The sequence below is a fragment of the Callospermophilus lateralis genome, chromosome 11 (assembly GCF_048772815.1).
Source record: "Callospermophilus lateralis isolate mCalLat2 chromosome 11, mCalLat2.hap1, whole genome shotgun sequence".
NCBI lineage: Eukaryota > Metazoa > Chordata > Mammalia > Rodentia > Sciuridae > Callospermophilus > Callospermophilus lateralis.
In genome coordinates, this window is record NC_135315.1 from 30,236,840 (window position 1) to 30,263,963 (window position 27,124).

General features: G+C 44.6%; 1 protein-coding gene across 2 annotated transcripts; it reads left to right on the top strand.

Moving 5' to 3' along the window:
* Positions 1 to 389: 389 nt before the first annotated feature.
* Pctp (phosphatidylcholine transfer protein) lies at positions 390 to 26,458 on the top strand. Of its 2 annotated transcripts, XM_076869799.1 has the most exons (6): positions 390 to 565; positions 16,998 to 17,115; positions 19,723 to 19,802; positions 22,938 to 23,109; positions 24,141 to 24,208; positions 25,239 to 25,392. In XM_076869799.1, the coding sequence occupies exons 1-6, from the start codon at positions 425 to 427 to the stop codon at positions 25,302 to 25,304; spliced, it is 645 nt and encodes a 214-aa protein (XP_076725914.1). In that variant the 5' UTR covers positions 390 to 424; the 3' UTR covers positions 25,305 to 25,392. The 2 variants fall into 2 exon arrangements, with proteins under 2 accessions (XP_076725914.1, XP_076725913.1); XM_076869798.2 differs by lacking the exon at positions 24,141 to 24,208 and having other exon boundaries at positions 25,239 to 26,458.
* The last annotated feature ends 666 nt before the right edge of the window (positions 26,459 to 27,124 follow it).

The window sequence follows — 27,124 nt, forward strand, 5'->3', positions numbered from 1 at the left end:
GTATGGGATGGGCTCCTGGTGAAGTTTTTCGCATTGGCATCAGTGTCTTCCTTTCTCTCACTTGTCCTTTAACTCTAAAGTCCCCGCCGCCCCCCACCCCGCCACCCCGCGGGGCCCCCCCCCCCCCGCCACCCCGCTCCCCAGTTCTTTAGCTCCTCCCTCTTTCTCAAGATCAATTCCAACTTTTCTCTAGTTTTACTTTTTCCAGCCTTCCCACACCTTACCCAGTCCCGCCCACTTTAAGGGCCACCCTCTCGGGGCCCTGCCCCTTTCGACCCCACCTCCTACCTAAGTCCCGCCTTTTCTGTTTCCTGCCAATCACACTGTGGCCACCTTGTCACCCCGCCCCCTCCCCCCTCCCCCCCAAGCACAAACCTAGCCTGTCCCCTGCCTGAGCTGCAGGCCTAGCTGGTCTGGCTGCCTAATGATGGCAGCTGCTGGGGGCGACTTCTCCGAGGAGGAGTTCTGGGAGGCTTGCGCCGAGGTCCAGCAGCCGGCAGTGGCTGGGAACTGGGAGCTGCTGCTGGAGACCTCGGGGATCAGCATCTACCGGCTGCTGGAAGAGGTAAAGGCCAGCCCCCTGGGGGTATCACAGGGACCCCGAAGAGCCAAGGCCATGCACCCCGCGGGAGTTGGGCCTTGCCACCGCGGACAGGTCCCTGCGGTTCCTCTGGAGCTCAGGCAGGAGCTCTGGGGCGAGCGCAGGGCGGTGTGGCTGCCAGTGACTTTGATCTGTAGGGCACTTGGGGAATTGGGAGGTCATCAAGTTCAGCCTCAGGTCAGGCCCGACTCAGGAAGCAGTTTGTTAGAAGTTAACAACAGAGTTAAAACGTGGTTGGGCTGGTTCCCCCGCCAAGCACATACTTGTGAAGGACATGGATCCCGGCTGCTTAATGGGTGCCCTGGTGTGTGTGTGTGTGTGTGTGTGTGTGTGTGTGTGTATGGTGGTGGTGGCCAGGGGAGTATCCCAGAGCTTGGATAAGGTGGTAAAGGGACAGGACTTTCAGGGACCACATGTGCAGAGTACAGAGAAGGAACCTACTATATATATCTCCAGTCATATTAGTGACCTGCTTCTTTTGGCCTTTCTTAAAGTTGTACCTCATAAATTGATTGTGAAATTGCACCTAATAACTTGATTGAGGCAGAAAAATGAACCAAAAGTATAGAAGGGATGCCGCTGGTTATTAAGAAATTCTTGGGTTTTACGGGAGACCTTTGGAACCAGGTAGCCATCTGGGTGGGAGGCATTGCAACCAAGAATGTCCCTCTTAGGCTTTGTGTGACGGGAGCTGTATGCCATGCAGGTTAAAAGTCACCTCAAGGTGTCTTAAGTAGAAACGAAATATTCCTGGGAGAGAACCAGGGTGTTATACAGCTTGAGCAGGGAGGATCTCTAACTCTCCCCTGGGTCAACCTTAGGCTCACAGGTAAAAGAAATAGACCTGGGTTGTGAGTGGGGCAGCTTCCCAAACGGACCAGCCAAGTTCATGGCAGAAATGGGATTGGAGGGTTCCTGATCTTGGCACTATTGAACCTGTGGTAGCTTTTAAAGCAATATTATATTTATGAAATATTTATATTTTAGTGTACGGTAAATTTAACATTTTCACATTTGAAACAGAAAGCAGACATTAGCAGTAGTTAGAATTTGCTCATCTGTTGGACAGGAATTAAGAGGTTCAAATTTGTCAGATGTGTGAAAATCTTTGAGAGCTATATATAACTCTACAATGCAGGAGGCAAATCTCCAACTGAAAGATTAACCAGCCCCAAATTATAATATATTACCAAGTCTGAGGAATTATAAAAATAACAGAGAATATTGGTATTATGAAGATATCCCCTCTCTTAAAACATACATATTTCCTTTGAAGATAGTTCATCCCTCCCCAGTTATCAGGGCAGTAGAATATGCTAACTAGGGCACTTACAAATTAATTGATAAGGGCCTTTCATCATCCTGAACAAAGCAGATACTGGAAGTGGGTGAGCTGTCACATGTAATTTTTTCAATATGTTATATTTTGGTGAGCATCACTGACCTGAAATTCTACTCTAGGTCCCTGACATTTTAGGGACATTAATCTCCTGATGATCATTACCAGCCTGGTGGTGGTTTTGTTTATATTGTTGCTAAAAGCTTAATCCTGCAGCCCTATGTCAGTCCAATAGTGAAGACGTGGTTTTGAGAAGAAGGCAAAAGAAGTTTTATTGCTTTGCTAGCAAAGGAGAAACACAAGAGACTCCTGACCTAGAGGCTGGGATTCTGACTGTTATGGTGAATAGAGGGTTATTAAAGAGGTGATTCAAAGGCTATGTTCTAAGTGTGTTCTGTCAGGGGTCCTAATTCACTTGTAACCCTGAAAGATAGCAGTTTCTTAGGTCTTCTGCACCATCCCCAAGGTCTGAATGAATTCATTCCTGTGGTGTGTGTGCTTAAGGACAGATAACTCAGTCTGGGGTGGGAAGAAGATTTATCTTGCTCTGCCATGGTTAGGGAGGAAGAGAGGAGAATATAAAGGGGAAAAAAGTGTTTATTTACAAATGAACAGCAAGTGTTATGTTAAAAGCATGAAGTGGATCCCTCTTTCAATATTCTCAGTTAAAACTTGGGTAGGTGTAAAGCACTCCTACCAGGTCTTTTGTATTTTCCCAACCTGTTCTCAAAGGCCTCCAGGGGAAGACCTGGCCCTGTGCTGCATTTGTGTCTCCAGGAGGATGGCAGCTACTCATTCAGAAAATTCTGAAAGCCCACTGTGACCAGGGCCATTGGTTGTAACAGCTTGAATGAGAAGTTTTCAGTCTAGAGCAGGGAAAATTGTTTTCTAATGAAACTTAAACACCTCAGTGTGCAAAGGGACATGTTTTCAGAATAAATCCCTCTAGTTTCTTCCTGATGATTCCATTTCCCCTACCAGCCAGATCAAGACATTTGCCAAATTTTGTTCAACTTTCAGACATACCTGGCATCTGACCCATTTTCTTCTCTTTACCTTTGACACTCTGGGTTCTTGGCACCTGTCACCTAGCATTGCAATGACACCGTTCCTCCCCTGGATCCTACACAGCAAGCACCTGACAGAAAGGCTGTGATCTAATCTCCACCTCTTCAATGGCACTAATGATTGCGATATTAACCATTGCCATTGTAATGGCCAATCCAAGCACTGAATGCTTTGCAAGTACTGACTTACTTCATCCTTACATCAACTCTATGATCAGGCACAGTGATTGTCACATCTTTACCCACATGGAAATGAGGGCATGGATTGATTAGTCAAGACTCACATTGATTAGTCAAGATTTGAACTGGGATCAGAATCAATCTTCTGACTTTAGATTTGTGTCTTAAATACTGTGCTTCTCTGAACAGAGGGCAAAAGATGCCTGGGGGTATGTATACTAAACTAGTGTTGTCTCAACTCACCTTTCCAGCTCCATCTCATTCCATGCACTTGCACCAACCTCTGTTTATACACACAGGAAATTAAGGCTAAAGGAAGGTCAGTGGCACATCCAGGGACATGTCCAAGAAGTGGTAGACCAGGAACTTAGATCAAGTCCTTCTGCCCATGAAGCCACTATACCCCCACCCCCGCCCCCCATGCCACACACACTCTTTGCCCAGTAAAAATCTTCCCCAGTGTGTGGAACGGGCTAGGAGAAGTAGGTTCCTCATTATTAGAGGCATTCAAGAGAGTCTGAAGACCATTTGTTTACATAATTCATTCAGTCTTTATGGCAGGACTGCAGTAGATTAAATGGAATACTATGGAGTTAAGATAAGGTTGCTTCCCTGAAGAATCTAGTGTCTCAGTTATGGGGAAGTTAGAAGCATCGGTTGCACCAATGGATCTTTATGAACCTGTTACCGGCTGGATATGTGTTGTTCCCCCAAAATGAGACAATGCAAGAATATTCAGAAGCAAAATGATCAAGTTGTGAGAACTTAACCCAATTGGTGGATTAATCCACTCCTGTAGATTAACTGGGTGGTAACTGTAGGCAGGTAGGGTGTAGCTGAAGAAAAGTAGGTCCCTGGGGGGCCTTTGGGGGCTTGTATTTTGTCCCTGGTATAAGTTGAGCTTTGTCTCTGCTTCCTAGGTGCTGTGTGCTGAGCTACTTTTCTCTGTCACACCCCTCTGCCATGATGTTCTGCCTCACTTGGGCCCAGAGCTATGAAGTCAGCTGATCATGTACTGAGATTCTGAAACTATGAGCCCAAATTAACTTCTCCTCTTCTAAATTGTTCTTTTTGGGTATTTTAGTCACAGTGTTGAAAAGCTGACGGAAACAAGACCTGGTTGTGCTCAGCATTGCTGTCCTTTCGTTTGGCCTCAGGGGCACTTAACCACTGAGTCACATTCCCAGCCCTGTTTTGTATTTTATCAGTATCCGAGGTGACTAACCCAAGACAGGCCAAGTAGCTCCTTGGAGCTCTTTATAACAGGTCTTGAAACACGGATGAAGAAAACCAAAACTGATCACGTCTAAACGAGGCTGTAACCAAGTTCCCCTGATGTGTTTGGAAAAGACTGAAATAAACATAAAGGCACTTGAAAGAGTTTTCAGTGTAACAAACAAATCATATTATTAATTTAAAAAATAAGGTTGTTCCTTTTTGTAGCAGACACAAATGAATCTAAATCTTGTTCCTGGACAAATGAGTACTTTTGATGTATTTTTTTTTCTCCTATTAAATCCCAACATTTAGACTTAGTTTCTTCTAAACCATTCAGTTTAACATCACCATCCTTTTCTTTTTCCCTTCTTTTCTTATTCAATCTCTTCCTTTTTCCTCTTCTTTCTTCCCCATGTTGTAAAGGTGATAACGTACCTTGACATGATATAGCAATTTATAAACACAGCCACATGTCATTTATCCCTGGATACCTAGATCTGGAAGTTAGGCAAGGATGACTTGGTTTCTTTCTTTCTTTCTTTCTTTCTTTCTTTCTTTCTTTCTTTCTTTCTTTCTTTCTTTACTTGGGATTGAACTCAGGGGCACTCAACCACTGAGCCACATCCCCACCCTATTTTGTATTTTATTTACAGACAGGGTTTCACTGAGTTGCTTAGCATCTCGCTAAGTTGCTGAGGCTGGCTTTGAACTCATTATCTTTCTGCCTCATCCTCCCAAGCTGCTGAGATTACAGGCATGTGTGACAGAGCCCTGCTTGGTTTCTTATTTTAAAAATAGAAATAAGACCCAAAGTTGTTAGGTGAGCCCCCAAACCCCTCCTAGCTAGTAACTAGCATGTCCCAGTCTACTTTGATAAGCAGAACCAGTCCAAGGCAGCCATGTGGTATCAGGGAAAGAACATGGATTTTTGGAGTCACATGGCTCTGGTCTAAAATCTCAACTCCGCTCTGATCATTGGCTCATTCAGGAGATAATCACCCACTGCTTCCCAAGGGCTGGTGCCTCAGCAGACATGGGTGAGGGGTGAACAAGGGAGACGGGCATGCTGCTTCAATGAATAGGCCTCTTGAACATGAATCATTATTGGTGATAATAACTCTCACAGGAGAATACAAAATGTTGGTTCACAAAGATGCTAAGAAGCAAATCAAGTGGGATAAAAGGGTGGAGAGGAGCATGGCAGGGACAGCCAGGGGTGATGTGACACCCTTCAGATAGTGGAGTCTGGAAAACTTCTCCAGGGTGCCACATTCGGGTGGAGACCGAAGGGAAGCAAGAGATTAAATCATGCAAATATCTGGAGGTGAAGCCTCCAGAGTGTGTTTCAAAGCTCAAGTCCATTAGAATTACTTGGGGAGCTTTAAAAATGACACTAGGGACTCAGATTTAACTGTCCTGGTCCGGGGCTTGGGTGGTCCTTTTTAAAATCTCCCCTTTCATGTAGGGGCTGGTTATCTGTTCTTTGTGTATGTTTGAGATTCTTAATAGTAACATGTTATTTTAAGAAAATGTTAAAAGTTTCCCAGGAAACTCAGACGAGCACACTGGCTTGTAGATCCCTAGAGCAGAGGGAACACTGAGTGCTGGTCTCTGAGCCAGGCTCTGATTGAATTCTCCACAAAGAACCAGAAGCTTGAAAGAACTGATGGTCGCTAAGGCTGACAGTGGCCAGGACACAGGCCCTACTTGCTACCTAGAGGGGTCTGTCTATTACCTTTTTTTTTTTTTTTTTTTAATCTAAGCTCCTCATTTGTAAAATGTTTCGAGGACTAAATGCAATGACGTGGTTCCCAAAACCTCAGTGTCCATCTGAATCACCTATAGTCTGTTAGTATTCATAGTTAAGATCTCACTCCCAGAGTTTCTGATTCTGTTAATGGTATGGGAGCATGAGAGTTGCTTCTCTCTCTCTCTCTCTCTCTCTCTCTCTCTCTCTCTCTCTTTTTTTGCACTGTATTTCTAACCAGTTTGTGAAGGATGCTGAAGCAGCTGGTCCACGGACCATACTTTGAGAACCCCTGATGAATGGGGAGCATCCGTCATGGTACCTGAGGGGGTTCTGACTGAGAGGTAAAGTCAGAGGCAGAAGAGCCCCCTAGAGTCAGAAGCCACGGAAACAGAAAGTGGGGAGTGAGAAACAAAAGGATAGCTTTTAATTCCTTTGGGTATAGACCCAGGAGGAGTGGGATAGCTGGGTCAAATGGTAGCTCCTCCTTTCCAGGGTTTCTGAGGATTCTCCACACTGCTTTCCAGAGAGGTCGCACTAATTTGCAGTCCCGCCTGCAATGTATGAGTGTGCCTTTTATCCCACACCCTCCCCGACACTTATTGTATTCTTGATAACTACCATTTTGACTGGAATGTGATGAAATCAGTTTTGATTTTTGTTTCTCTAATTACTAGAGATGTTGAACATTTTTTCATATATTTGTTGATCGAATGTATATTTCTTCTGAGAAGTGAGTGTTCAGCTCCTTAGTCCATTTATTGATTGAGTTTTTTTTTTTGTATGTGAGAAGAAGCTTTTTAGTTTAAATCCATCTCATTTATTAAATAAAAACAGCATACTACAGTGACTCAGTCACTTCAATGTTTGTGTAGCACAATTCACAATTGCTAAACTGTGGAAGCAACCCAGATGCCCTTCAATAAATGAATAAATAATAAAGAAATTGTGGAACATATACACAATGGAATATTACTCAGTACAAAAAGAGAAAAAGATTATGGAATTCGCAGGTAAATGGATGGACTTGGAGAATATCATGCTAAGCAAAGTAAGCCAATCTCAAAAGCCCAGGGGCCAAATGTTCTCTCTGATAAGTGGATACATATTGGGGGGTGAGGCATGGGATAAATGGATGAACTTTGGATGGAGCAAAAGAGAGGTGGGAAGGGGGAAAGAGGTAGGAAAGTTGGTGGAATGAGACTGACATCATTACCCTAGGTACATGGATGATTGCACGAACGATGAGACTCTACCTCATGCACAACCAGAGAAGTGAAAAAATTCTGCTCCATTTGTGTACAATGAATCGCAGAGCTTTCTACTGTCATGTAGAACTGATTAGAACTAATAATAATAATAATAAAGAATAGCTTAGACAGTGTCAGTGTCCATTGTAAGACTCAGAGGCTCTCCCTGATTTTTAGATGAATGGCCACTTGGAAGTAAACATGATCCTCAAAGCAAAGAGGAGAAACTCTCCTGGAAGAGTGCCATGGGCCATTTAGGAATGCTTTCCCTGTGATCTTCAGGAGTTTTGGGCTGCATCATGATGGCCACAGCCAGGCCAAATGCCCATAGACTGTGCATAGGCATGCCGAGGGCCCCAGCTTTCATTTAGATAACTAAATATTGGGCTGCAAAGATCTAGCTGATGGCTGACTTAGTAAGTGTTTAACTCTAAATTCCTAGCACAGTCATTTAATTAATTAGATTAATTAATTTAATTAGTTCTAAATGTGTTCCTTGTACCTTGGTCCTTGGATAGGGCTCTCATTGAAAATCTGGGTGAGTAGCAAACAGAACTTTCCCAGGAACTGTTCTCCTCTCTTGTGCTGTTGATCTGTTAGCCTACTTGAAGTCCAGTCTAACTGCATTCATTCAGGAGGGATGAGGACAGTTTGACAGTAGGAGGGGACCACAGATTCAACTCACTGAGAACAGAGAAGAAGCTTCTACAAGTGTCCCCCACCACCTCTGCCTCCATGGAGGAGATCTAGTTTGCATTATGAGCTTCTTTTACTTCAGGATTAACAGAGCCTTCTGCTCCCTTCTCCCTTATCAGTGTGATTGAAAGGACAATGACTAAACTCAGGACACTTATTGAGCCGTATTTTACCAGTGGGCAGGGCCACCATGTCTGAAAGCTAGATATCCACTGTGGCTTTCTTCTACTTCCTGCAGGAGACTAAGGCAAGTTCTCCTTTCTCTTCTGTCTCCCATGAGCATGCCCCTGTGTAGATATGCAAGCAGCTGGGTTCTAGTCTCCTCACTTCCCTGTCAGGGTGATCACATGGGTGTGAGCGCAAGAATGCAGGCGAGAGAGTGCTCTGTCTCTAGGGGCAGGTCAAGCTTTGCTCTCTTATTCACCTTTCACTAGATCCCTGCCTGGAGATTTTATCATTAGCGAATAATAATGTGAAACTGAATTTTCACTCAGGCTTGTAAACTGTGGAGAAGAGATATGAGTAGTAGTGAAGGATTTGGACATTCTGGATCCTGGGATAGCACCATACCCATACCTGAGATGAACCAGGGGTGAATTGGGGCAATGCCTCTTAAGGTAGCTGGCACGAATATCCCATGAGAGACACAGCTCTGAAGTCAAGCAGAGGTTTATTGATAGAGAATATCTGCCAGGCTTCCCTTCTATAAGGCTCAGCAGCCTGATGGAAAAACAAAACAAAACAAAACAAAAACTTCCCAACATATAGTCATATACAACGGAGTAGTTAAAAAAAATAACCCATCTGGATCTGTGATTATTATTTGGTGTCTTTGCTGTGGTTTTGGTAGTTAGGGACTTTGGGGGGGCAGGTCTAAAGAGAAGATCAGGCCTGGGTGGGTGCTAGTTTTCAAAATGGGGTTACTTTGGCCTGAGGATCTAACAATGGCCACATAGAGGTTCTTATCTCTGTAAATTTGCCATTTCTGGACATTTCCCAGAATATCTTTAAGCTTTGTCAGAAAAGTAAGGAAAGATTTCACACAGTAATATGAAGTATGGTCCCTATTTCAAATCATCATGTTAATTAAGTGGAATAATAATTCATGTAAAGCACTCAGGTCAGTGCCTGGCATTCATAAATACTCGATCAATATTAGCTATCATATTATTTCACTAGGTATATGCAGCTCTTCAGGTTTAACCTAGCACGTTTTCTTAGATGGTTTTCATACCATCTGTGTCTTTAAGTGCCACAGGTGGCCAGCTTCCATAGATGTGCACCCAGGAGACTTCCTGTCTCCCCGAGGAGTGCAAAGGAGCACTTCCATGTGAGACAAAGCAAAGTCCATGCACACTCAAGGGCACACTCACAGGCTTAAAGAAATGTGACTCCTCAGGGGTCCTAAAGGCTCCTGTAAATGCAAGTGAACACCATGAATTGAATGGCACACGAAGGGCACCTTTCTCCAGCTCAGGTCAGGACGGATGTGATGGGGAGCCAGCACCCACAGGAGATCCTTCCAAGAAGAGATTGCAAAGGTCACTTGCAAACATTTTCTTAAGACACGACAGCTTTTTTCAGACTTTATTCTCTTTAGGACAAATTAGTGTACTAGCACCAATATTTTTCAAAATATTTTATGAATGCAATTGACAATAAATTGCACAACTTAAAAAATATATTAGAATCATCATTGCTAAGAAAAATAATGGCTTGATATTTAGACTAGATAGCCAGAATCACATCTTAAAAATTAGTGATATCAGGCTGGGCATGGTGGCGCACACCTATAATATCAGTGACTCCAGGGGCTAAGGCAGGAGGAGTGCAAGTTTTGCAGCCTAAATTGCAGCCTCAGCAATTTAGCAAGTCCCTAAGAGATCCTGTCTCAAAATAAAAAAGCATTAGGAAGCTGGGATGTGGCTCAGTTATTAAGTGACATTGGGTTCAATCTTGTTACCCCCCCCCAAAAAAAAAAATGATATCAGTAGCAAACTTCCTAGTCATGTGCAATCCTGGCCTCCATCTTATCTTTTCTTTTTTTTTTTAAATATTTATTTTTTAGGTTGTAGTTGAACACAATACTTTTATTTCACTTATTTATTTATTTATTTTTATGTGGTGCTGAGGATCGAACCCAGTGCCTCACGCATGCCAGGCGAGTGCGCTACTTCTTGAGCCTCATCCCCAGCCCTCCATTTTTTCATTTATAAAGTGGAGCTAACGATGTTCACTTTTCAGGATTACCTTGAGTCTTCATTACCATGCACAGTGCCTGGCTTAGAGCAGGTACATCATAGATGTTGGTTTCCCTAAAAATGTGGATCATGTTATGGTTCTGAATGCTCAGTTCTTTAATCTGGAAAAAGGAGATCATCATCTCTATGTGTTCCTCATTCCAGATCTTTAGATGTATCTAATCCAATCCTTTTAATCATTCCACGAAAGAGAAATTCTTTTTTAAATTAAAAAAAATTATATTTTATTTATTCTACTTAGTTAGACATGACAGTAGAAAGCACTTTGAGATATCATCTCTAGATGGAGTATAAATTCTCATTCTTCTGGTTGTACATGATGTAGAATCCAACCACTCATACAGTTATATGTACGTAGGGTAATAATGTCTGATTCATTTTACTATCCTGCCTACCCCCATACCCTTTCACCTCCCTTCATTCCCCTCTAGCTAATCTAAAATAACTCTATTTTTCCCTAGTAACTCTATTCTCCCCTAACCAAAGGGAAAATATTCAGCCTTTGGTTCTTTGGGATTGACTTATTTCACTTAGCATAATATTCTCCAGCTCCATTCATTCGCTGGCAAATGCCATTATTTCCTATTCTTTAAGGCTGAGTAATATTCCATTGTGTATATATATATACCACACTTTCTTTATCCATTCGTCTGTTGAAGGGCACCTGGGTTGATTCCATAGTTTAGCTATTGTGCATTGAACTGCTATAAACATGGATGTGGCTAAGATTCTTATTAAAACCCATTTTGTAGGTGAGTAGGGAGAACCTGGACCCCACCTGGACTGACTTCAAGCCTGCTGTGACCATCAGGCTCTCTTCTGGGGCTACAGGGTTTATGAGAAGACTCTTAGAAATAACAGATGGAAAAACTTGGCACAGGGCCTCATCCGTACTCACCCTGACTCCACGGCTGCCTTTCCTCAGGACTTTGTTGGAGCCTCCAGAAGCAGCATCTGGGTATCTCTTCTGGGCAAGTGTACCAGGCTGAGGGGAGCGTCTCCATTCAGGGCCATCCTGGGTGGTCTGGAGCTGGAGAGCAGCTTCCGGAAGCAGAGGGACCGCTGACTCTTGGCCAGTCAGTGACATCTTTGACTAAGTGATCCATGGCCCCTTCCTTCTCCATGAGCCTAAGTGATGGTCCTTGTCACGTTAATCCTCAGTGAGTGATTTGGAGGAAACATGCAGAGCCAGTAGAGATAAATAAGGAGACACTGTGAAGAGTGGAAGGGGGCCAGTGTCAGACTCACTTTCTCTTTCAGTCTGTCTCAGTGCCAGCTGTTGGACTCAAGGCAAAAATTGAGCTTCTCTGAGCTTCATTTCCTCTCATAAAGATGGAGACAACCTAGCTTCTACGTCCATGTCAACGATTATGTGAGATAATGAATATGAAATTGTTTGGAAACAGAACCTGAATTAAAAAATTACTAGAATCATTGAAAGAACTCTTGGCACGTGAACGTGATTGAAAAACTTCAAATATAAAATACTGTAACTGTGCTGGGTGTGGTGGTGCACACCTATAATCCTGGTGGCTCGGGAGGTTGAGGCAGAACGATTGCACATTCAAGGCCAGCCTCAACAATTTAGTGAGGCTCTAAACAACTCAGTTAGACCTTGTCTCAAAAGAAAAAATAAATAGAGCTGGGGATGTCATTCAATGGTAAACTGCCCCTGGGTTAAGTTCCCATGAATATATATATTCATTCCATGACTGGAATAGAGACCGCGGACAAATACCAATGGAAACATATTCTGAGCTGCAAGGTCAAGGGGAAACCTGTACCTGACTTCTCAGAGTCAAGAATATACTGGAGAATATACTGGATCCCAGCAAGTTGGTAGTTTTTTTTTTTTTCTTTCTGAGTTCCTTAGTGGAGGGAGATGGTATTTCCTGGGCATGTACTCTTCTGTGTCTCTGGGCAGGAGTTACTGTCCACTACAGTGTCCATTATCTCCTGCTTCCCTTCCTCGACTTCGCCTTTTAGCAGTGCTTATGAGCTTCTGCACTGTTTTAATGAATGTGTCTATAATCATATTTCCTTGTAGATATTCATAAGACTTAACAGCACTGTTCTGTCACTCTGCACTAGAGTAATGTTGAATAAAACCCAATCTGGACTTAGACTTTTATTCCAAAGGATGAGTTCAAGGAGAGGGGGAAGAAAGTCTTGTGATGGGAAGATCTGCAAGCACCTAAGAAATTAGGTAAATGGCTCTTATAAAGAAGAGCAAAGGCTGGAAAGAGCAGTGTGTGGGGCAGTGGGATGGAAGGGTGGCGAGATGGGTAGGATTGGAGAAGCTCTACCTTGAGGCCAACCTCTACTCAGGAGGAGCTGCTTGCTGGCTCAAGCTTAGGATGGGTCGAACTTCAGGAACCTGGGGAAAGGAAAAAAGTGCAACCAGTTTGATTGACAAACATTCTGTTCATATTGATCAGTGGGGATAGGTAACTTAGCTAATCATTTATGAGGCAAAGAATGGGAATTTGGAGGGTCTGTTTTGGACTTCTCATAGGTCAACAGGCAGGGCATCTGTGAGCCTGATCTAAGTCATGTGGGGAAAGAGGATACTCTGAAGTAAACTGTTTTGCAGACCAAAAAGAATGGGGTGATCTCTTAACCTTCACTGTTTTTCAAATTCACAAACTTCAAATAAAATTCCACATTGCCATTAAGGATCATTTGTATCAATTAGGATTTTTGCTTTAAGTTACAAATAATGAAAAACTGGAAAACAATAATTTAAACAAAGAGAAGTTTTTGTTTGCTCACCTCACAAATAGTTCAGAGGTCTATAGTTGCTGTTTTGGGTTTAGCCAATCAGTGATGCCAGCGATTCTTTGAGTCTGTCTACTATGCTTTCTTATGTTTATTGCCTCTTGGTCACAGAAGAGTCGCAGCAGTTTCAAACATCATGTCCATGTTCAAAACAGGAAGAAGGTGTCACATGGCTACCACTACCTGCACAAGAAACTAGGGAAGTTGTGCACATTATCAAAGAAGTTCTCATAATACTTTACCACCAAAAAAAACCTCTTATTATTTGAAGTGTAAGAAACCAAATGGCTTATAGATGGGGTGTTAAAAAAGTATCTAGTATGTTTTGCTCTAGATAACAATGGTTATCTATATTGAAATATATTGAAATGCTAATTAGCTTGGAAAAATATCTGAAACAAATATTGTAAAAGATTTATGTCTCTTACACATCAATAACACAGACTTTGCCTAAATAAAGCTAACACTTATGCTTTTACATCTCAGATCATTTGTACAAACAGTGATCCCCAAACCTGAGGAGAGGCTTCTTAGCTCCTAGTCAAAGGAACACTTGAGTTCTTAAATTAGAAAAAAGTATAAACACCTTGAAAATATTAACTGAAATTCATCTGCAAGAAAACTTTCTTAATGGAAAAATTAGAAACACGAGCCAACTGTTTTCTGTAAGCTCGATTATTCTGGCAACATTTATTTGCATAAAAATATATGGCAACGGAAGTATCTTTAGAGAATAATTAATTTTTGTGCGAACGGTCCATAGCCTCAACATAATATCAAATTACAAATAAAAAAACCACTGTTTGTATCATGTTATTTGTATTTGGTCAGTTAGAAAAATATTTGTTCACTTTTAAAAATATCGTATGTTAAATAGCATCAGTAGGCATTTATGGCTTCTGGGGTTATGTGTCACTTTCCAAAAATCTTTATAGGATCTTCAAATTTTCCTATCATGAATTTTTTTATAATAATTTAAAAATTCACTTTATTTTTCAAAAGATGAAATAAAAATGAGGATGTTTGTTGAGATGCCATTTAGGAAAAATGATAAGCGAGAAAGTGCTTGGGCCCAGGGAGGTGGCTGGCGGCTGCTGGCCGGGAGGAGAATGTTGCATTGATGGACCAGGAAAGGTGTCACACAGCATATTGTTCCTCTGCAGTTCTGTCATTCCTCAGTTTGCCACAAAGGGAGCCTTAAAAGGAAGCTGTCACAATAGTTCATTCTTCTGTGTTCTCAGAAGTCACGTTCGCTCCATTTTTCTCTTCCTCGGGGCCTTTCTGTTCTCTTTGGTGACACATCGGGGACTGAGGTCGTGGAGCCTGCAGCACACACAGGAAGGGAAGGGACCTGTTGAAGGAAAACGTTTGTCTCCATGCTTGCAGATATCAGAGTGAAGTCGTGTCAGCCTGCGCAGTTTGGTGTCTTGACCTGTAAGAGCCCCTTTTGCTCTCAGATGGTGTAGACAACGAGACTCCAGTATTCCCTTTTTGTATGGGGGAATTGAACTCAGGGGCACTCAACCGCTGAGCCACATCCCCAGCCCCCTTTTTGTATTTTATCAGAGACAGGGTCTCACTGAGTTGCTGAGGATCTTGCTAAGGCTGGCTTTGAACTCTCAATCCTCCTGTCTCAGCCTCCAGAGCTGCTGGGATTACAGGCGTGCGCCAATGCACCCTGCTGAGACCCTGGTATTCTTGACCTGTGTTTTGTCAAAGCCTCTGGATAAAACATGCTGATGGGTGTCTATGTGTGAGTAGGTGTTCACCCTCACCATTATGTGTGTGTGTGTGGGGGGGCAGGGATGAATGGATGTGCGTGTGTGCACAGAGGAGCAAATGAGAGAAGATATTTCTCCTGAGGCCTCTCATTGGACTGTTCCTTGAGTCAGGGCATTGTCGCTGTGGGATGTAAGGGCTTCAGATATTTGTGGTTGTCAGTTGCTTGATGGAAACTGTTGGTATAAAGCCACATACTCATAGAGCTGTAAGGTTCTTTGGGATTCTGCTTGAATTTTACTTTGCATGTCTTGCCAGGTACTTTCACATATATCTGAGATTTCTAAACGGGGAGGTGTTTAGCTCTGGGTTATGCCACCTGAGCTGGAGACCTGTAAAGCGTTAGGATCTCTAGAAGATTTACTGTATTTATCCCTTGACTTCATAGAAGCCCCTGGTATTGTGTTAAGGAGATGGCTGCATTCACGAATCCTTAGCATGCCCTTAGCACTTGGAAATGAGAGCTTACCTTAGAGCTTCATTTTTACTCATTTCTTTGCCTGTGATTGTGTTGAAATTAATCTGAACCATTTCTGAACTATTAACAAGTGAGCCTTACGGTAAGATGAAGGTCAAGAATTGTAAGCTGCTGTTTTTCAGAGTGAAATGTGTCAACTTGAGCCCAGAACCCTCGCAGAGGAAGATGCGACTTAAAGTGAAAATTAGGGAACACTTATGTTTTACTTGGAATTTAGAATTTTTTTTGTGTGTGGTGCTGGGGATCAAACCTAGGGCCTTATACATGAGAGGCAAGCACCCTACCAATAAGCTCTATCCCCAGCCTTAGAAATGGTCTTTTTTTTTTTGAACAAAAGGAACGAGTAAGATTTGAACAGATGTTTCTTCCCCTTTTCAGTCCTTTATATACAATCAAAAAGAAGCAGTTGTTGAAAAATTATGTCTTGGGATTGATTTTGAAAATGTGCTAGGTTTGGGACTGGGATTGTGGCTCAGTGGTACAGCACTTGTCTGGCATGTGTGATGCCCTGGGTTCAATCCTCAGCACCATAAATAAATAAATAAATAGTCCATGAATGGCTTAAAAAAATGTGCTAGGTTTTATTGTGCCCCATGGTACTTATCCATGTGGCCCCTGCCTGGAACTCTAGGTGTCTGCATGACATGACATCTGATAAATGTCAAATCAACCTGCCTGAGGTACAATTCAACTGTCTCCAAAAACTCACAGATCATCTGTCTCCAGATTTTCTCCACCTTGGAAAATGGAGCTGAGGGTCTCAGTTGATTATTGCTTGTTTCCCTTCCCCCACAGTCAATCTGTCAGCAACTTCCAAAATACATCCCCAAGTCCCTGATGGCTCGCTCCATCACTGCTGTTACCTCCCAGTTCAAATTGCCCTCATCTCTTACCTGGAGCGTATTTACTCCCCTCCCCTCCTTACCTCTACCCTCTCCTCATTTCCTCCTCTTTTTCTTTCTTCTTTTCCTTTTTCCTGGTACTGGGGATTGAACCCATGGGTTCTCTAACACTGGACTATATCCCCAGCCCTTTTTTTTTTTTTTTTTTTTTTTTCATTTTGAGACAGGATCTTGAGTTGCTGAGGGCCTCCTTAAGTTGCTGAGGTTGGTCTTGAACTTGCAACCCTGTTGCCTCAACCTCCAAGAAGCTGCGATTCCCTCATGACTTTTCTAATCTTAGCTTCTATCACTCTTTTTCTAGAGTTCTTCGGATCCTAAGCTCTGTAAGCCTGCCAACCCATCAATTTGAAGGCCTTCCTCCCACCAGGAATGGGCCCCTTCCCCCATGGCCAGCTACTTCTAACATTGAGAGCAAGATGTCCTGTTTATAAAACCCCTCACAAGGCCTTGCTCAGCCACCTGATAACAGACTGAGCACCAGGTCCCCACTTACCACATAGCCTTTGTATATACTACGTAAATGTCCTGGCTAGCAATGTCACCTATTCCCACCAATAGTGCTCATCTTCTTTTACATCATGTGTCACCAAGACCTCAGGTCTTTGGTGCCTGGTATGGCATGAAACCCATCCACAGCTGGAATCCAGCATTTTCTCAACATTGGTACCAACAGCTTGTTTCTACCTGTTCTGTTCTTACAGAGTACTGGGCTTTATAAGTATAAAATCTTTGGTGTTCTCAAGGATTGCTCCCCAGCTCTACTCACAGAAGTCTATATGGACTTAAGCTACAGAAAACAGTGGGACCAGTATGTTAAAGGTGAGTGATGCCTACTTTAAGTTATTAGAAAGTAGAATCTATTCTCATTTTTTTTTTCCTGGCTTGTAGAAACGAACAGGTTTGATTTCTACTGTGTTTTGCTTCCTTTTAAATTTTGGCACAAAAGTCTTTTAAATGTGGGCCTGAAAGCTGCTCTTTCTATCCCTCGCCCTTGCTCCTGACAGAGTTTGGGGCTCACTCTGTGGTTGACTCCCTGGGCTGCTTTGCTCTGCCTGTTAGGTTGTGTGACTGTCCCATGTATCTAAGTGGCCCAGAGAGGCGCCTTGGAGGGCATGGGGTCCTGGTTTTGTTATAGCAGTTGAATAGAAGATTTCTACACAGGTGAGAATATATACATCTGAGGAGGTCAGAGAGCGAGGGGGGGAGAGGTGTGGGGCATTCTAGGTCCAGGAAGAGCACATGTCAGGTCAGAATAGCATGAAGCAGCATGTTCAGAAGCCACCAGCACCTGGTGTGCTGGGTTCATTAGAACAGCAGACCCTGCCCAGACTCTACTACTACTGGTGAGTACAGGATGGCTCCCAGCACCCTGGGCCAGTAGAGGGTCCAGATCCCCAAAGGCCCAGCAGGACTACAGGGCCACATTGCTGAGATTTTTGCCCTGTTGAGATGCAGAGTTATGAAAAGCATTAACCATGGGACCCACCTGCCACTCAGAGACAGGAGTGGCCTTTGCCGTCTTGGTCGTAGTGGAACAGGCCTACAGAGCTAGCCAAGAGCATGAAGTCTCCAGCCAGATCTCCTGGTGGCAAGTAGTAAAAAGGCCAACTAAAGACAGTGTAAGAAAAGAGAGAGGAACTTTTTTGGTTTATGGTGTTAAACAGTTCCAGGCTTTGTAGCTTCGAGGACAGGCACTTTGGAGAACTTCAGTCATTTTATCAGAATGTTTCCTTCTCCCTCTCTAGTTCATGTTTGCCTGTGTGTTGATCCTAGTTCTCAGACAGATTCTCTGGTCATGGCAAAAAAAATGTCCTCCAGAGGTCTAGGCTTCTCTCCTTGTGGTGTAATAACCCCAGAGGAGAGTGCATTCCACTTTCTTAGGACAGAAGCCCCAGTGCCAGCACTGGCCATCAGCAGCTGAGCGTGAAGCACCTGCTCACGTCCTGTGGACATTCATGACAAAATGAAAACTTAGTGTTTTCAGACCGCCTTCCTATTTAGGGGGCATTGTGATCCCCCTCTCCTAGTCAGCACGTGGACACTCTGTCCCAGGGGTCCCGCCTCCCAGCAGCCACAATGCAGCCATGTGATACAGACTCTGCCAACGAGACGTACTTGTTGATTTAGTATGGAAAGGAACCAAGTGAGGAGGCAGGCAGCAGGAAAAAATCTATGCCTTTTCAGTGTCAGCCAAGACACCTGACACCTAAGAGCCTCAGACACCTGCTACCCACCTAGCATCCACAGCCTGTGCTCTAGTGGGGGTCCAGTAGAAGGAGCAGTTGGCCTTGATTGAATAATCCTGGGGTCCTAAATGCCACTCTGGTCCTCCTGGATATTGTATGAGCACCTGAAAGTCTTACTGAACCCCTTCGGGCCTAAACTTGCTTGAGTGGCAAGGTACTGAACCTGCTAGAACTAAGACCCTGGCCAGGTACGCCCTGGGGCTACCTCTTATCCATGTTCCCAGCCCTGAAGCTACTACAGAATAAATCCTGCTTAAAACCCACAGTAGAGGAGTAGGGACAGGTGATTGAAACCCCGGAAGATGGTGGAGATGCTGGTTTGAGAAAGAGGACCAAGGCTGAGTGTGCAAAATCAACACCCTTCCCTTCCTTCCAGGATCCCCTGCGACTTCCTGCGGCATTAGTGAGCTGGCAAGCCCCCGAATCCAGGGTGTGCTTCTGATAGGTTTCTTTCACCAGCTCACCCTGCCCGCTCAGCGTCTCCTCCAGGGCTGTCTTGGGCTCTTTCTCAGCCTCAGGGGCTCTTTCTCTAGGTGGGGAGCTAGAACCCCCTGCACAGCCTGGGTGGAGGGGCATGCACCATCTGCTCTGTGCTTTCTCCCTCCCACAGTAGCAGGAGGAGGGAATTAGGTTGCTGCAGCAGAGTGTAAAGAAATATGGGGGAGAAGCAGGAAACCTAGAATAAACACTGTTCGGCCACTTTCTGGCTGCTTAGGGTGACACTGTGGAACTTTCATGTCCCACCTGCACCTGCTGAATTGGGTGACCCCTCAGTCCCAGCCAAGCTGTTGTCAAGCTAGCTTAAAGAGGAAGAAAGGACTCCAAGGCGAAAATCTTGGTGCTCTAGTGACATCTGGTGGTTACCCCGATCTGAAAAACCGATCCCATTTTCTTTCTGGATACCTGATTCTGTTCCATCGTTCCCTCTGCCAGAAGGTCGTTGGTGCTGTAGGATGGATGAAGTGTGTGGGTCTCTTTCTGTGTCACTAATTTTTTTTTTTACCCTCTAGACTGTCCCTGGGCAGCAAGCTTTCAGTGGGAATGAATCTCCTCGTTTTGTTTTTTTAATTCTACACCTTAGAAGTTAGTGGTGCATCTACACGACGAAGCCACCTAGGCATTTTGTTACTTGAAGCCAAAGAAGTTTCCAGATGCATTAACGTCTTCTGTTCTCCCTTAGAACTCTATGAAAAGGAGTGCGATGGAGAGACCTTGGTGTACTGGCAAGTGGCGTACCCCTTCCCCATGTACAACAGAGACGTATCCTTTTACAGAGCGCTCGGTTCCTTACCCACCTTCGTGTGTCTGCGCCCTTGGCTTGTGTGCAGGGGGCCGGGGCTGATTTTTCCATTCCGTGCAAACAGCATCGTCCTTGAGTCTCACGGGTACATCTGCTGGAGCTGCTGCTTTTTCTTGTGGCTTTCAGAGACCTCAGGGTGTGATTTCTAGGCCTGACCGCACAATTACACGTCTGTAATTGTGGGCACGGGAGGGCAGCTTATGCTTTCCAGGGATGTTGTAGAGGGCTGGACATGGCTGAGCCACAGGACTGGGGGGTCTGGAAGGAACGCTGTATAAAGAGTGCTAACCCAGCCCCCTGGATTTAATGGAGGAGGAGGTGGGACCCAGAGGTGCTGGGACTCAGGCTCTGCATTTCCAACTCTCCCTGTTCTGCTGTCCTGCTCAGTTGACCCCACAGTGACACCACCTGGCTGTTGGCTCTGGACACTTAGGGACATGCTTCTTCCCCTAAATATCCCTGTTTATGAAATGCAGCAATTGCGAAATGAGGGGAGTTTGTCTGGCATCTCGAGGGTGTAAGAAGCTACCTCAGGGCCAGCCTGGGAGGGTTGGATGGAGACTCTCCTGGCGAGCAGGATGGCCGTGGGATGATGGACAGGCGAGGAGTCGACGCCTTCACTGCCCTCTTCAGTCACCCCAGCTCAGTGTCTCTCACGCTGTATTTCCATAGAAGATCTTTTAACCAAAAGTCTTGTGGAATAAAAAAAAAGATTGGAAGCCATGAACTAGGTGGTCACAGGAGCCTTTCCCAGTTCTGACATCTTGTAAGTCTGTGTATTCCTAAATAATTATTCTGTAGAGATGGGGAGGAGTGTGTGTGTGTGTGTGTGTGTGTGTGTGTGTGTGTGTCTTAAGCCTGTGTGTCTACCTGCCCCCCCCCCCCAGTAAGGTAAGACACCTCAGGAGTTTCTGTCTTGGCACCGTATCCCTGTACTGCTAGTTTGTAGTCAGATGGTTCACATTTCAGTAAATTGTTACTTGATCCTTTAGATTTTACACAGTTTTCTATAATCTTGGCGAAGAAAGTGCAACATGAGTCATCATCCCCATTTCACAGTCAAGAAAACTGAGGAAAGAGAAGTCCGGAACTTTGCCAGGTTCATACAACTAGTCTGTGGCAGAGGCAAGCTTGGTGTGTGGGATCACCTGTACGTGGGGGCGGTGATCTTGCCTCTCTGACCTCACCGTGACACTTTAGATGGTATTCTCAGCAGTGGACACGTGCAGCTCCTGGAAATCTTTTTCCAATGACTTTCCAATGCCACATAACCCCACAATGAGACTTTGTCGATGTCTATATGTTTCCCTGGTTTGGGTCGTTACATTTTTCGAGAACAGAGAACTGTGCTGTGGAGAGCATTCCCTGGTTTGCTGTGTGAGCTTAGGAAAGGCCCTTTGCTTCCTCTGGGCCTCAGTGAACTGGTGGTCACAGGTCGGATGGCATGCTGGAGCTGGATTTCAATCAATCTTATCAAGGCAGTTTTTCCTCAGTGGGCTGTCAGGTGCCATCTGTTCCACAGCTGAGAAAGTCGTGGAGAGAGCAAAACAACATTTGTTGTGAGGAAAAAAATAAAAGGCTTGGAAGAAAACCAGAGCCAGGGTACCACCATCCCTCCTGGAAACACTAATGTGCATCGCTGCTTGGTACCTAGGGAGTGGGGACCATGCATGGTCCAACGCGAGGGCCTGGGTGCCACAGAGGTGCGGAGGTGGCATGGGGCACGGCAGGTGTGCTTAGTAAATGCAATAGTGCTGATTGCTGAAGGCTTTTAATTCTTTCTGGTTTGAAACCCCAAATTCCGTTATTTCAAAGTAGAGTTAACTCATTCAAGATCGGAGGCCCAGGGGGTAGAGAGAGAAGAGGGGAGGGGAGGGGAGGGGAGGGGGGATAGTAGAGGATAGGAAAGGCAGCAGAATACAACAGACACTAGTATGGCAATATATAAATCAATGGAAGTGTAACTGATGTGATTCTGCAATCTGTATAGGGGGTAAAAATGGGAGTTCATAACCCACTTGAATCAAAGTGTGAAATATGATATATCAAGAACTATGTAATGTTTTGAACAACCAACAATAAAAAAAAAAAAAAAAGATCGGAGGCCCATCCGGCGTTGGGATTCTGAAGAGGTGCTGGAGCAAGATCTGAGTGCAGGTTCAGATCCTGTCACTCCAGCTGGACTGTGGGACCTTGGACAAATGCCTTCACCTCTCTGAGACTCAGTTTTGTAAACTAGAATACAGGGATCCTCAGGCCACATACTCCCAGAGTCTTTGCGAGGTCACCCTTGATGTGGCATATGTAGAATACGTGATGTCTGTGACATGCTACCGTATACGTGGACTACGTGATGTTTATTACAGGAAGCGGTGAGGTTTGTTTCTTAGGATGTAATTACCTTCCCTGGAATAGGGCCAGAGACTGAGTGGTTGTTCTATCCATGTTTATGGGGATGAATGCATTGGATATTCTTGGTGAACCATGTTAACCCAGGGAGGACATCTACCTAGTAAATATCACGTATTCTAGTGTCTTCTTATGGCCACTATTTTTAACACTACTTGAGGTCTTCTATGCATAGAGATCTGTAATTAGAGCTTGGGTGAGAACAGAAAAAGGAACGATACCATTGTTTATAGAGTGCTTATTCTGCTCCAGGTTTTCTCTAATGCCCCCCACTAAGCCTAACTGGTGGGCAATACAACTCCTTTTTTTCCCCCTAAATACAGAAACTAAGTTTCAGAGAGGTTGAATAACTTACCTGGGAGCACACAGCTGATAAGTGACCCATCCTCTGCCCTCTCCTAGTGCCTTCCAGGAGAAAGGAGAAATTGATTCCTGGTGTCTTTAAAAGCACCATGGAGTTATTTATTCACAGTTGGTAATGCGTGCTCTCAAATGGGAATCGTATGTGGCATGAGATGCAATCTTGCAGCACAGGTAGGGAGACAGGGCAGGTAAGTGAGGAACCGGAAGGGAGTGAGCACCCACTGGAAGGCACAGCATCACATCCCCTCGCTCCCGGGTTGGGGAGCTCTCCTCCTGCCTGTCTGAACCCTGGCGTTGATGTGGTGCCTTGACGGTGAATGCAGTATGTCTACATCCGGCAGCTCAGGGAGCTGGATATGGAAGGGCGGAAGATCTATGTGATCCTGGCCAAGAGCACCTCCAGGAGTCAGTTTCCGGAAAGGTCTGGTGTGATCCGGGTGAGCCAGTACCGGCAGAGCCTAGCAATTGAGAGCGACGGCAAAGCGGGGAGCAGAGGTAAAGCCCGGACCGCCCTCATGAAGGCAGGGTGGTGGACAGTCCCCTCAGGTGCCTGAAGCTTGTCCCCAGAGGTCAGAGGATGGGCACAGGAGCAGGGCAGAGCAGGGCCCAGGCTTGGCTAGAGCATGTGGTGGGTGTTGAGACCTGACCCGACTCATTCTTCACTGTCCCTATGAGATCAGAGCACTAAAATAAACCAGAAGGTTCAGAAATTCTCCATAGGCTGATCCTGGGAATGCACATGCTGGGCCCGAGACTGAGCAAGAGGACTGACAGAAAGGTTTTGGAGAATGTGGCTCCTGCTCAGCACAAGCCCAGCGACTCAGGACCTGCCCGCACCCCCCACCACCCCCAGGGAAGAGCCCACAGAGATGGTCCCATGGCACCCGCCGTACTGAATGAACATGGCCTGTGTCTCCGGCAAAGTCTGAGCAGTACTTCTAATGCTTGTTAGATTTGCCACCTAACTTTCCTGAGTCTTCATTTCATCATTTCTGAAGTGGGGTTAATTTTGTCAGTTTCTTAGGGCTGTTAGGGTAATTAAACAAGAGATTATATCCAAATGTCTATCACTTGCTGGGTGTTTAATAAATAGAAGCAAAACACGCCTGTGACTATGTTTTCAAAAATGCTTCTGGCCAGGAGCCTATAATCCCAGTGGTTCTGGAGGCTGAGGCAGGAGGATCGCAAGTTCAAAGCCAGTCTCAGCAAAAGCGAGACACTAAGCAACTCAGTGAGACCCTGTCTCTGAATAAAATACAAAATTGGGCTGGGAATGTGGCTCAGTGGTTAAGTGCCCCTGAGTTCAATCCCCAGGAATGCCTCCCACCCCCCCCACCCCCAACCACGTCCCCCCAAAAAAGTGATTTTATCTAGAAATGCCTCAAGGCAGGTTGGTGGAGAGAATTTGATGCCACGTCTGCTCTCTCTGGGCCTGGATATGAAGATGGAAGCTTTGCAGGGTCTCATTGCTGCATTTTCCCAGTGTCTCCCTCACTTTCTGAATTGTGCTTTCTTTTCCCCTCTAGTTTTCATGTACTACTTCGATAACCCAGGAGGCCTAATTCCGTCTTGGCTCATTAACTGGGTAGCCAGGGTGAGTTCCCAGGAGACTGGAGGGGGAAGTGTGGTTGACGAATGTTGACTCAGCGCAGGGAGCTGTCAGGCTGAAGAGACACATTGTCTCAGGCGTAATGAGGCTCTTTTATGAAGACCTTGGTTCAATGACTCCGGATAGGCCCGAAATTGCCAATAACCAGGACACAGGCTGGGACAGAAGACAAAGAACGGGGAGCTTGGAATGCTGTGTGGCCCCAGACCCTGCCAGAATCACATTCTGGAACCTTTAGACAAAGACTGCCGCCTCTAGGAACAATGGTGCTTTGGGACCTAGTATCTGCTTATGAAGGGTAGACAAGTCTTGGAGATGACCAGAGGTGACTAGGCCTGAAAGATGCCAGCGGTTTGGTCATTGTTGCTATTTTTAATTTTTTTTTTTTTTTTTTTCTGTGAGGGGAGGGAGAAAAGCCACCTGTCTACTTTGGAGTCCAAGAGTTGTGATTTTGAATCTTGGCTTTGCTATTGACTGTCTTATTTTATTTATAAAATCTGTGAATTTGTTCCTTTTTTTAAAACTGGAGATGCATATTCCTTACCCACGGAGCAGACGATGGTCGAGAAAAGTCTTGCACAATTCCCAACACTAACAAAACAGCACGTCCTGCCCTCAGACCCCAGAGCCTTACTGTTTTCGAATGCTATGACGCAAGTCCTTTCCCTGACTCCTTTGGAAGAGTCCGATGGCCTTGCCCAATTCCATTTCCTGGGTTTTCCTTCTTCTTTTCAAGAAATGATGATTTTTTTTTTTTTTTTTTTTTTTTTTATGAGCAAAAGTCCAAATGTAAGGCTGTGTCTTCTAACAGTGGTTTCTATCATCTAGTTTTATCTGTGCTCTGGGTCTGGCCTTTCGTCATTATCCGTGACAAGGCTGGGCTCACACCGGAGCAGGGGCCCTTATTGTCTTTCCTTAGGCTCTTTGCCGCCTTAGTTCACCTTTTGCCGCATCTCAAAGAACCCTGCTTGATCACCAGAAAGCCGTGGAAATGACCATCTCTTTTCCCTTGCAGAATGGGGTTCCCAACTTCTTGAAAGACCTGGAAGAAGCCTATCAGAAGTACCCCAAGAAAAAATAAAAGAGAATTGGGACCCTTACATATGTGGATTGACGTCTCTGCGGGTGCCACCACCTTCTGATGCTCAGCCTTCCTGTCAAATTTCCGCCTTCAGTGGTCTGCACGCCCTGCCTGACGTCTGGCTCCCTGGCCTGCTTCCTTTTCCACTCCTCCCAGCTCAGGCGGCTGCCTCCTTCTACCACCGAATGGGGGACAGATGAGGGAAATCTTTGCTTGTTTATTTTTTAAAAAAGGGAAGTCCTCCGTAGGGAACACAGCATTCCATTGTGCCATTGTAGGGGGGGATGGGTGGGTAAAGACAACAGAACGTCAGAATGATCCTTCTTGGCAAGCTGGCCCTTTCCCAGAACTGCTGTCTTGCAACCCAGGAGGGGCAGCTGGAAGTCACCCTCTGTTCCGAGCTGATCATCTCCTCTGTGCCAGACTGGATATACTGATAGGCATGGGTCGTATGCTTTCTTGACTTGATTGGTGTGGGGTTCTTGGTGATAATCCTCTAAGTCTTTCCCTGCCCCTACTTGTGAGTAGCCATGGCTGTTGTGATATCACCGCACTTTGAGAAGCATTTGCAAGCCTGACTGGACACATAATGTGATGACCACTTTCCCCCCTCATTGTTCCTATTTGAGTTTCCCTCTTTCTTTCCCATACACCGCTGTGAATAGGCTGCCTTTACCTTTTAGCTCTGCATTTTCCTGGAAACAGAGATATCAAGATGGTAGTTAGCAAAAGCAAATATGCTTCGTGCCTAGCACTCTGCTAATTTACCTTACTGTGCAATAAAATAAATTTCCCTTCTAGAATGTCTGGAGACTTTGAAGTGACAATAATAGTTTACAACCAGGTAAAAATGAATTAGCAGCCTGGTTGACTCTGTAACTTTTTTCTCAGGAATTCTATCTAAGTTGTCTGCCTCTTCTACCACCAAAGGGACTCTCAGAGTCCTGTTTTCTCTGGAATTTTGGTAGGGCAAGATATGCTGTGGCTAAAGACACAGCACTGATATTCTCAGGGAAAAAAATTTAATTACTAGATGTGATGGTCCAAACCTTGGACATAGAAATTCAGGATATAAAGCCAGAGGTCTGGATTTGTTAAAATGGGATTCCTCAGTTTATATGCTTTCTATCTGGGAAGAAAAGTGTATGAATAAATATGGAGTTGCTTATACTTGTCTTATGGTCACCTTTCTTTCTAATTTCTCCTTTTTGTGGTAATGAACTGATTAAGTTTCTTGTTTGCAATTGACATGCAGCCTAACTTGTAGACTTGAACACAAAAAAATAATTTGGGGCTCACTTTTATGGAAGACCAGTGGTAGGTAGCTTTAGGTACGGATTGCTATAGGTGCTCAAATTTACATTAAAAATCAACTTTCTTCTTCAGTTTGTCTTTGACATTGATCTGCATGTGGTGGTAGGAATTCTGCTTACAATAATAGATAGGCCTATGTCTTTCCAACGTCATACCAAGTCCTGCAGCCCCTCAAAAGACAGAACATCTTTCCAACGTCATACCAAGTCCTGCAGCCCCTCAAAAGACAGAACATCTTTCCAACAGCTCCTGCACTATTCCATAATATAGGTTTCTCCCTAACACATGTGTTTATCCATGCCCCAGTCATGTGGTCATATGGATAGGATTATGCAAATGAGCTAATGCTTCCTAAATTTATTATTATAATGTAATTCCTAGTAATGTAGCTAGAATTTAATTTTTGATCCACTAAACCTAAATGCCTCATGTTATGGAGGATAAGTTGAAACTTTATGTATAGATTCTTTGATATGCAAGCACTAAGGTTACAGACTGAATAGACT